Below are 12,377 nucleotides of genomic sequence, written 5' to 3' on the forward strand. Positions count from 1 at the left end.
GACAGAAAATTAAATATGAAAAATGAATATTCAAGAATGGGTGTATTCAATATCTGTTAACTTTATTCGCTTATTTTTCGCATAACATAAGAGTAATGACTTTTGTCTTTCTCTGGGATTTGAAATTAATATTCCGAGAAAAGCCCATGTATCTGTATGGAATACTAAAGATAGTTTTTGTTGAGAATGTGTTGCTTGTACTGTTCTCTTTACTTTCAGTTTTGAATATCATAATGTAACCATTTTAAATCTTCTGTCATTTTCAGCGATGATTGAAAGATAACGGTATACGAAGTAATTCTTAGAAAGTCTACATATAATCACAAGTGAATAAATGCAGCATATATTGAAGCATTCACAATGTGATACTTGACCAATATGAATATTTGTGCGTCAGGTTTATGATGTATTAACACCATCTGCAATAATTCTGGGTTATAAAATACAGTCAGAAATTGTTATTTTAAAGCCTTGACATAATCCCTAATAATTAAACCAGTGTAATACGTACTTCGAGATGCAGGTGCTTGGGTGACTTTAATCAGATGATTCATTTGATCATGCATTTTAAAATATGAAGGGTCACATCCTGGAACGTGTACTGAATTTACAAGAGCAGAAACCATTAATAAAGCATTATTGACTTAATGAATCAATAATCCAAATAGGTTATATTAATGTAATCACTATGCTCAGATTAAATTTAGAAACGAAAAATAAATATTTTACTTAAAAGGATCGAACTCGATTTATAACGATTAGTGCAGTTTTGCATCACAGAATTTGCTAATTTTCCCCATAGGGTTAACAGAGTGTGTCATTGCTACATTATTTTTTTCCAAGGATGTGAATTTGGTAAAGTAGTCATGAAAAAGAAAAATGACATCAGTGAAAAAAAAAAAAAAAGGCAGGTGCTCACAAAATTGGAATTTATAGAATTTTCTGCAAGAATCGCTATTGAAATTCCACACACTTAAGAACTAAATTTTAAAGCCTCAAAAGAATATAATATTAATTTGCTATTTATTTCGTCGTAGCAAACATCAACTGTTATTTCTTATGGCACTTAGACAAGCTGTTACAAAGGCGGCGATTTAAGCCGATAGAGGGTGCGTCTCTTGTTTTTATTAGCGCCAACTAGGGCCAAGAATACGACTTTGCCACTGACGCATCACTCATTCGCTTGCACAACCCGTTTGTACAGGAGGACACATTCGCACAACTCACAGATAGAACAGAGAAAGAATAACCATGCCCGAACCGGGAGTCGAACCCAGGACACCCAGATCACGGGGAAGACGTGCTACCCCTAGCAAAACGCCGGCGAAAACATCAACTTAAAACCTCTACTATTAAATTATTTATCATCCTGTCTTCAGGAATTTTTTGTCAATGAAGTTATTCAAAGGGATAATCTCCTAAAATTAAAGAAATGTTAGCTGTGTATATTAACACGTTAGCTTAACATTTTTTTCTAAATTTTCCCATTGCAGAAGCCGAGATTCAGAATTCCTCATCTACAGCAATGTTTTTATATATAAATATAATGAAATTTAAATTATAATATTTGTAATAGACATTGAGAAAGAATTAATTTTGCTTCTTACTAATTCCGTCTAAATAATGGAAAATTAATAGGGATGATATATAAAATAAATTGTAGCTATTTATTGCTTCATTTTCTTATTTTTTCGCAAAAGTTGACAAAAATTAATTAAACGGGATTCAAATTTAAGTTTAATATATGTATTCTGTTTTTTCAAAATTTGGTGCCTTTTCTTCAAAAATGTCAGCTTTTTAAGTAGCTTAAATCCAGATTTTAATATTTTTATGCTATTGACTTGTTCACATTCTTAAGAAATGAGGGATATTAATCCAAAACGCACAGTGATCCACTCACTCAAAGGCTTAGAACGTTTGTGATCATCTGAAAAGTTGAAGATGCAAAGAGACGTCAGAACACACCTATAACCCTCCAGAGCAGTTTTCATTAAAAAAATATATAGGGAAAATTGACAGAAAAAAACAGGACATAATATTAGAATGAATTAGTATTCACAGGGAAAAGAGTGAGTTCTGTGGGAAACAAAGAAAAATCGAACAACAAACATCCATATCTTCACATAAAGGATATGCCTATTCAGTAGCAAGTCAAATCATCCAGAAAGACAACCAGTGGAAATGGCATCCTTAAAACTTTCTCTCATATCCACTAACAGAAATTGAGAATATATCTCCAACCCACAGCATAAAATTGTAGACCTTCGGTAAAGTATTTCGCTGGCATGCGGTTAATAGCACCGAAAAATCGAATTTATGTTTTAGATACGTTTTTTTCCAGTCGATTAAAACGATAATTTGACACTGAGATACAATTGCAATCAGAAAATCACGCATTTAATTTAGTTAAGTCGTCGCATTTTTAAGTTACCGCGTTTAATCTCCTTGTGAAAGTACAAAGCAATAGACAGTCGATTTCTTGATGGATTTGGTTTCAAATTTGATATTTCCACTTTAGATGTTAAATCTAATATGTAATATCAAATGTGATATATTGTTATGTTAGCAAAAACATGGATCAAATTAGACCTTAAATCAAAATTTTATCTTTCTCCAACTCTCTTCATTTTGCAGTTATTACGTTAACTCATCTTAGAACAGCCGGGGAGACAAACTTTGTCGAATTATTTTCGCTTAAAATTTGATAGAAGTCTATAAATTTATTGTAAAAACCAAATACGAAATTCCTTCTTTCTAGTTCAAAGTGTTTTTAAGTTGTCGAATTAAGAAACAGACATATTGATTGATTGACATAATATCAAGGATGAGATTTTCGAACTCAGATGTATTGATTCGTAAAATTTGTTGAGTTTTGTCAAAATCTCGAGTTATATATTTTTTTTGCAATACTTTGTTACAATATTTTGTCAATACGTTATATGCGAAAAAAAATAGTGGAGTAAAATGTAAATAAACACTTAGCTGGGAAAACAGGAATACGGCAAAGCGAATAAAATATTAATCAAACATGCAAGAAAAATATGAAAAACAGGTTTTTTTAACATCAAATGATAGTTGATGAAAGTGTAGATTTTGCATATGGATAGAAATAGCAGAAAAACTGAGTTACATTCCGTACCTCCTCATTACATTTCAACGCACAGATCTGAATCAGTCTTAATATTTCAATATTTATTTTGAATAAATTTATCACTATTGTTGAATGTAAAAAACAAAAATTGCAGTAAAGTTTTTTTCTCTATTTACATACATATTCTTTTCGTTATATAGTTCGGATCCAGACGGCTATTGACTCTGCTGTACAAAGAATAGCAAGCCGCTGTGCCAAATCCATCAAAATCCATTCTTGGCAAGGGTCCTTCAGGTGTTTCACTAAGTAAAAAAAAAGTTTCCTCTTAAATATTTTATATCAGTTCGCAAATTAGTATTTCACACACACACACTCGCAAAACATACATAGGAAGTTCATAATTTCTTTTAAAAATAAAAAGAACGATACTAAAATTTAATATTTAAAGCCAAAAAACAGTTACATTTTCTTGGTGTCGGACGATGGAATAAGTGCCGGAAAAGAATACATTCCAACGTCAAAACATCGAATGGTTAATTTCAGATAATGTCATTATTAGTGTTAGTGAGTTGAATTCTTCCAATGAAAATAAACAACTTCCCATTTATTATCTTTATATTTTGCACGAATTCATTTCTTTTCTTACTAGTAGATCATTTAAAAATTTTATTAATTTCAAACTTTTAAAGAGCGAAGTGTTTGTTGATACCATTGCCAACTATGCAAAAGCATTAAATGAACGAAGTTTTGAAAGAAACTTTTATTTTTATTTTTAATGAATAGTTTAAATGAGAATCTTGGGAATTAATTTAAGATATTTATTGATCTGAATGTGTTTTTGTAACTTACAACTTACTTCAAATATGTATATGCATCTAGACATTAATTTTAAACTTCCTAGCAACATATTAGTGCTATACTAAGCTTATTGCAAATTTTACAACATACTAATTGTATAATAATAAAATATATAAATGTCTTTGTATTGGCATTATAAGGATAAATCATCAGACACAGAATTGTCAAATTTGTCAGAGATTTATTTGAAAAATATAGTTGCATCAGGCTGAGATTTTTAACAATTAAAGTTCGCACATCCGAAAACATTTTTGCACAAAATTGATTCTTACAACATCTAAATATTAAAAAAAAAAAAAAAAAAAAATCAATAAAATCAGTCAGGAAAATTATTTGTAAAATTTGTAATGTTTTATTTAAGTATATTTTACTACGTTTTTACTTTTGTAATGGAAATTAAATCACTTTCAGTACAGTCATGAATATCCTTCCTTTTCTCCTATTTTTGATGAATGAAATATGAATACTCGGCTTATTTTTACATGTTGGATACATTTCTGCTCAAGTTATGAAAAGAAAGTTAATGTTTTTTGGCTCGGAAATTAATATTTGATTATGATAAAAAAAAAAAAAAATTGAAATGTAACTATTGTTCACCGTTTCTATAATATAATTGAATACATAAATTCTGATAGTATAGCTTTCTGTATTATAGTTTGTAATATGCAGAAAACTTTAGTGCTGAATGATTCTACTTTCTATTTTTCAGAGTTTTTGGAGGATGCTTCAATTCAAAATACAAGTATGATAGATCCAGTTTAATCATTCCCTAGTTAAAATAAAAGCTCAAATTTTAAGTGAAAAGACAACAAAGAAAGATAATGCTTAACACAATTAACGTAACTGTAAAAAGCTTCTAAAATAGAACGAATTGCATGTCAAATACATCAAAATGTAAAGTATTTGTATTTTAAAATACTTGAATCAAGGACCGAATTAGTTAAAGGAAACTAAATAGATTTTTTTAGCCAATAATCTTGGCAAACTATCTGGTCTCCAAATGTGGCTATGTATTTTTGTTTTAATTGTTACTATTTCTCTTATAAATCAATTTACGAATATTCTATTAAAAATTCTTAGTACAAGATTCAAATTAATTGATACAATAAAACAAATAAATATTTTAATTTTAATTTGGCATGATTAGATTTAACCTATTATTCTGATGTATTGTTAAAGTTCATTAGATTAGAAAATAATAAGCTTATTTGCACAGAACACGGATGTATTATAGTCTTCTTAGCACAGTACAATGTTTTATTAAATAATAACTTCTTAAAATCGCATCTAAATTTGAAGAAACGCAACAAGACTATTAAATTATTAATCTGTCAAAAAATGATATTCATAACAAGAATTTTAAAACCAACATTTTATTAATATTTTAAGAAAATGTTATTCATTTCATGAAAGATCATTTTTTCCTTCTAGAAAATCAAGCACAGGTAGCTAAATTTTTTATGTTGGAAATTCAGTTTTGAACCGTGGTAGCAAGATGAGCACCCACACTTTAATATGTACTACAACTGTAAATATGTACAATAGAACCTATATTTAATCCTAGAAACCGTTTCGTAGTGAGTTCTTTCAGAGAATGGGCACATTCGCTCCCACAACTTGGGGATTCGGCCGGGGAATGAAACCGAAACTAATCGGTGAACTGAGAGAAACGTAAAATTTATTTTTGTGGACTTAAAAAAACCGAAGATTTACTTGGAACAAATGGCAATGGGTGCCTCAGCTTGAAGAAAATTATCTTCCAAAATTGGATTACCTGTTTAGAAGGATCGTGTTGCGGTCAAGCGGATAATACAAAGGTAGGAATTTTTCAATTAGCATGGCTAGTTTAAACAAAGCACAGAAAGAATATCTTTTTAATTTGGTCCAGGAATTAAACGGAGAGATGGTTTTAATCTGTCACTATATCAACACTTAAAGCGCTAATAGAAAACTGTGACACTTATAAAAAAGGATTCAGAGTAAGTGGAAGATTTACTAAATGCTGTATATTTATTAATAATGCTGAGGAGATAAAAGAGAAAATTGAGGAAGAAAGACGGCGCGAAAGTAATTTGATTGAGTTAGTAGAATTCAAGTAGAATTGGAACTTCCAAAACACGCGAAATGCTAACACTAGTAATGGAAGGAACTGAGTCAGAGCCAAGTGGCCTCAAAGACCTGAAAAGCTTAATAAAATCAGTTAAAACTTTAGCAATAGCAGTTCCTTCTAGGCCAGAGAATTTCGATTATTTTTCAAATCGCTCGAACAAGCATTTAAAACAAAAATGTGCCGGAAAATTTAAATCCAAAATATTGATTGCAATTCTTGAAGAAAAAGCTAATAAGGCGTGCTGTTGTATATTGGAAAAGAGGAGTTACAGGATTATGAGAAATTAAAATCTGAAAATTGCGTGAATTCCAACCTTTTCTTCAGGAGTGTTACCTTTTCCTCAAAATTTCCGACGTGCAGAACGAAAGTCCGATGAAACATATGTGCAATTTCAAACAAGAATAAGACATGTTTTTGAGTATTATCTAAAACTACGAAATGTCAGCGAGTTTAAATCGCTTTGTGATTTGATTATTTCTGATGAAATATTCGAATCCCTAGATAAAGATACTGCCGCCCATATTGCTATCCATCAATCAGATTCGTGATTTGAGCCATTAAAGCTCGCAAAAGAGTGCTACCAATATTTTGCTTTTAAAGAAATATCGTTACATGAAACGAAAGTGCCATATTCAGACCCTGCAAAATTAATCGACAGTCAGTCGTGAATCTAATCATAATGATAAATTCAGGTATTCCGAAAAAAAAATTCGGTTGCTTCATTTGTGGACAGACTTCCCATTTCGCAAAGTTTTGCGATAAACTCTTTAAATCAAACGAAGTAAAACAACAAGAAAACGTTAAGGAATCGTCAGTCATACATAAAATTGACGCGGAAGAAAAAGTTCTCAGCAGAAGGCGAGGTATTTCAAGATTTGGAATTCGCTAATTTTGTTATTAATGAAACACCGATTAAAACGTTGATCGACAGTGGTGCTAGAATTAAATGTATTAAAATATCGCTGGTAAACAAATACCTAAACAACTTGACCGAATTATCGAACTGAAAGGTTGCTTCGGACAGACTGTTAAATCATAAATTCATTATTTCGGAACCGCGCTGGAGCAAAACAAAATAACAGTTAAACTTCCGTTTGTAGTAACTGATCATATTTCGCCTGATTGCATCATAATGCAAATGAATTATGAGCATCTGCTTGAAGAGATGAAAAAACAAAATTAAACCAACACGATGAATCCTCCTCAGACAGAATTATTCCCAATACGTGGGAAATGAAAAAAAGAAAACATGAATCCAAACGACTTTTTTTATCGTCGGAAGAAGAAATAGAAAAAGATTTTCTTTCTGATTTATTTTCGGAGTAAAATATGAATGAGAGGCGTGGTGTAAAGAGTATATGTAAAGATTCTTTTTTGCTGAGTGAAATGATTTTTTATTGTGTGACCTTGATTGTTCTAGTGAAATATGAGTAATGTTGATTTATCGAATATCAGAAGAATAAAATTAGGAACTTGTAAAAGTTATTCCCCGAATAAAATGAAAACAAGTAATTTTAATATGAGAATAAATTTATTGAAAGATGATTCAATTTATTCAAAGCCGAGGAGACTAGGAATTTATGAAAAAAAACTTTGTTGATAAGCAGATTAAAGCGTGGCTAGAGAAAAAAGTGATACAAACTAGTAACTCTGAATGTTTATCCCCAATAGTTAGTTCTGTGTAAGAAAAAAGACGGATCCATACGGGTGTGCTTGAATTTTCGCTTAATTAATAAGATAACGATAAGATAACTTTCCATTGTCAGATTTTGATGATGTATTATATCAATTGCAAGGAGCTGCCGTTTTTTTTCAACCATAGACCTAAGAAATGAGTTTTTCCATGTAAAAGTCCATCCGGGCAGTAGGAAGTACACAGCCTTTGTCACAAGTACAGGAAAATACGAATTTTAAAAGTCCCGTTTGGCTTAGCTAACAGTCCAAGTATTCCGACAGTACACTGTATTGCGTGATTTAATTAATGAAGGTATGGTAGTGATATACATAGATGGCATAATCATCCCATCAAACAGTACATTTGAAAGCATACAGCATTTAGCAAAGGTACTAAAGACTGCCTCAGAGTACAGGTTACACATTAATTTCAAAAATGTCAGTTTCTTAAAACTACAGTTGAATTTTTAGACCATGTTTTTCACAATGGAACTACAACCCCTTCGTCAGAGAAAACTAAGGCTGTACAAAAATTTCCAGAACCTAAAAATATCAAACAAGTTCAAAGTTTCTTGGGGCTTACAGGTTATTTCAGAAAATCTATTCGGGGCTATGCTAGTATGGCAAAACCCTTAAGTGACATACTGCTCAATAATAGTGACCTTAAATTTAACACTGATGCATCCAAATTTGTATATAGTGCAATTTTATTGCAGGAATCGGATATTGGAAAGCTTCACCCTCTGTATGAGCCACAAAACATCGGTTAGAGAGCAAAAATATTCCAGCTATGAAATGGAGGTTCTAGCAATAATTCAGGCATTAAAAAAGTTTCTCAGTTATTTATTAGGAAACAAACTCAAAATTGTCACAGACTGTTCGGCATTTCAAAAAATCATGGGTAAAAAAGAAGTAACTCCTAAAATTGCTAGATATGCTCTTACTCTTGAAGAAATTGAGTATGAAATCATTCATCGTCAAATGTGTCATATCGATGCAATAAGTCGTTGCCCAGTAACTACGCTCGACTGTGATGAAGTAATACCAAAAATTGTACCTACTCAATTAAAAGATGAATATATTAAGGAACTCCTTGAATCAGGAAAAACTAACAATTACTCATTTAAAAATAACGTATTCTATAAAATCGAAGAGGATAGAGAAACATTAGAGCTATGCAAGTAGAAATTGTCAAACATTGTCACGAATTAGGACATTATGCTATAGGAAAAACTGAAAATTTAGTAAAAGAGACTTACTTCTTCCCTAAATTAGAAAATGTATCGAGGAAGTAGTGTCTAGTTGTGTTAAATGTATTTTAATAAACAGAAAAAAGGGGAAAAGGAGTAGGATTTAAACCCCATTCCTAAAGAGAAAGTTCCGCTTGCAACATATCATAGATTTTATCGGACCATTACCCTCTACTAATAAGAATTACAAACATATTTTCACTGTGGTAGATACATTCATTAAATTTGTGTGGTTTTACCCGGTTAAGTTTACATTAGCTATAGAAGCAATACAAAAATTAAATCAACAGCACACTTGTTTTGAGAACCCGTCTAGGATCATTACAGATAAAGGTTCGGCACTTATGTCTAATGAATTTGAAGAATATTGTGAAAATGAGAGAATCATACATCTAAGCATTACAACGAGTATACCCAGAGGAAATGGACAAATAGAAAGGATGCACGAAACCTTTATCCCTATTCTTTCCAAACTATTAATCGAAGATCCAACCAAATGGTTTAAATGGATAGGTGTTGTGCAAAAAACCATGAACTCTACGACTTGAAGAAGCACAGAATTTTCTCAGTTCAAGCTGCTGACTGGTGTGGAAATGAAGACCAAGGATGAGCAACGAATCCTCGAAATCCTGGAAGAGGAGTAAACCAACAACTTCATGAACTGTCGTGAACTACTTCAAGATGAAGCGAAGAATAACATCCGGCAGATCCAAGAAGAAAACGCAAAGTTGGAAACTATGAGGGTCCAAATCTCGCTTCAACGGCAACTGATCACATGAAGAGATGGGGAAGTAACTCCTAAACATAATCTGGCAATTGCATACTCAAAACTGTAAACTAGAAACTGCATATAATTTATATTGTGCAAAGTAAACTCTCTTTTTCAGAATTCTTGTATTCCATGCATGGTGATGTCTCTGTGGACCACCGAGGCCGGTGTTCACGAATGATGGCCGAGCTGTAGAAGCGGTTCTGACAGTATCCACGAGATGGCGCATGCGGCGCCAAAGAGAAGACTAACTCTAGTGAATATTGAATGAGACAAGAGAGCGGATGACGGACTATTCGGTTTGAATGGCTGTGAACCGTGGTAGCAGGATGAGGTGCCCACACTATAATATATACCAAAACTGTAAATATGAACAATAAAACCTATATTTAATCCTAGACACCGTTCCGAAGTGAGTTCTTTCAGAGGATGGACTCAATCGCTCCCATATATATATATATATATATATGTAGGATCGTGTCCTCAATCGAAAGAAGACTGCACGTTTGTCTTTTCCATATTTTAATAAACGAACACAGGACTACACGAACATTAAGCAAAAGAACAAAAGTATAGGGTTGATTGCAGTTCAGGCGAACATAGCATGGCTATTATCCTTCAACTTAGAAGCTCACACACTCTAGCACCCCGTGTCTTTCTTCTGCCGTTTGCCTCACTTATACTTCTAGTTGGAACACTACTGCCATCTGCCGGCGAGGTACAGAGAGTAGCATAGGGGCTCATACTACAGGCCGTCCTGACACTTCCAGCTGCCCACAGCGGAGAGGGAATTTGAAGAAAAACCTGAAAGGAACAAAAAAACCAAAACAGACAAAGTACGTAGACAATAACATGGAGAAAAAAAACACAAATGCTTCTTGTTTAGTGCAGTAAGTCGGTGTTTCAAGTGTCTCTGCACCAAATTTTCATGTTGTCGGCTGCAGTGGAGGTAGAGTTTGGTCCGTCGTGCTGACCAACTTTTTTAACATCATAGCGGTCATTAGGCTTGACTTGTAGCACTTCATACGGGCCAAAAAACTTTGGTCGCAGTTTTAAGCCAGTACCAAACTGGGTCCTTCGTATTGCCACCAAATCACCTTTTTTATACTGATGAGCAGTTTTTCGGTTCTTATTGTAAGTACGTCGATTCTCCTCTTGAATTTTTAGGATGTTCTTTTTGGCTTCATCTCGGATATTCTCACGATCAGTTATAAAAGCGTTGATGTTCTCCTGTTCGAGAAGCTCAAGGATTTGTAAATCTTGTTTAGTTCTGAGCTTTACTCCTGTTAAAAGCTCAAAAGGTGTTCTTTGTGTACTCCTTGAAACTGTGGAGTTAAGTGTCTTTTGGACTGCGGGGACGAATTTGAACCATTTGGTGGGGTCATCAATAGAAAGTTTGGCTAAAACTGGAATAATTGTACCATGAATTTTTTCCACTTGTCCATTACCGCGGGGAATTCCGGTTGTAATACTTAAATGTTGGATTTTTTCAGTGTCACAATATTCTTGAAACTCTTTAGATGTGAATGCACTGCCTTTATCTGTTATGATCCGATTTGGGTTTCCGAATGTTATTTCTTGTTGTTTGAGTTTCTCTATGGCGTTTTGTGAAGATGTAGATTTAACAGGATAGATCCAAGTAAATTTTGTGAATGCATCGACTACTGTAAGAATGTGGTTGTATCTTTTATTAGTCGAAGGCAGGGGTCCTAAAAAGTCAACGTGGTATGTACTGAAAGGTACATCGTCTTTTGGAATGGGGTTTAATAATCCTTCACTTTTACCTCGCTTTTTGTTCACGAGAATACATTCAATGCAATTCGATATGACATCTTCTACGCATTTACGCATGTTTGGGAAATAAAAACTTTGTTTTAGACTATTTTCTGTTTTATTTATACCGAAATGTCCTTTAGAGTGGAAATTTTTAACGACTTCAGCTTGCATTTGTTGAGGGACCACTAGGAGATCAGAATCGTTTACAATTTTATACAGTATGTTATTCTTCAGAATAAAGTCGTTAATTTGTTTGTTTGCCAGAAGTAGTTTAATGGAATTGATATATTCGTCAGCTTTTTGACAGTGGACGATTTTAGAAGTCAAGTCATCATGTATTATCATCATAATAGGATATCGGCTTAAACAATCTACATGCTTCATTTGCTTCCCTGGGCGATGTACAATTTCATAATGAAAATCTTCCAAAAACAATGCCCATCTAGCAATTTTGGGTGTGAGCTGTGCTTTGCTCATAGTTTTTTGAAAAGCTGAACAGTCTGTTACAATTTTAAATTTAGTGCCTATCAAATAGTTGCGGAATTTTTTTAAAGCTTCAATAATCGCCAAAACTTCAAGTTCGTAACTTGAGTTAGTTTCTTCTTGGGGGGATGTTTTTTTGCTCATATAGTGAATTGGGTGAAACTTATTATCGTCAGATCGCTGCAAGAGAATTGCGCCGTAGCCAAATTTACTTGCGTCAGTATGCAATTCTAATTCTGCACCCTGTCTGTAAATATGCAATACAGGATTTTCAGAAAGCTTTTGCTTTAAAGTTATGAATGCTGATTGTTGTTCGGGACCAAAATAGAATACTGTGTTGGCGCGAAGTAAGTCGCTTAATGGCTT

At 32.9% G+C, this 12,377-nt stretch overlaps 1 protein-coding gene across 3 annotated transcripts in view; it reads right to left on the reverse strand.

Annotated features, from left to right (window-relative positions):
* The window catches only part of LOC129956785 (uncharacterized), a 91,480-nt gene that overhangs the window by 24,933 nt on the left and 54,170 nt on the right, over positions 1-12,377 (reverse strand). For all 3 annotated transcript variants that reach the window (XM_056068733.1, XM_056068737.1, XM_056068730.1), the window contains exon 5: positions 3,272-3,393. In XM_056068733.1, the coding sequence (XP_055924708.1) occupies positions 3,272-3,393 (122 nt within the window). The remainder of the gene's footprint in view (positions 1-3,271; positions 3,394-12,377) is intronic.

This window comes from Argiope bruennichi, chromosome 2 (genome assembly GCF_947563725.1).
Source record: "Argiope bruennichi chromosome 2, qqArgBrue1.1, whole genome shotgun sequence".
NCBI lineage: Eukaryota > Metazoa > Arthropoda > Arachnida > Araneae > Araneidae > Argiope > Argiope bruennichi.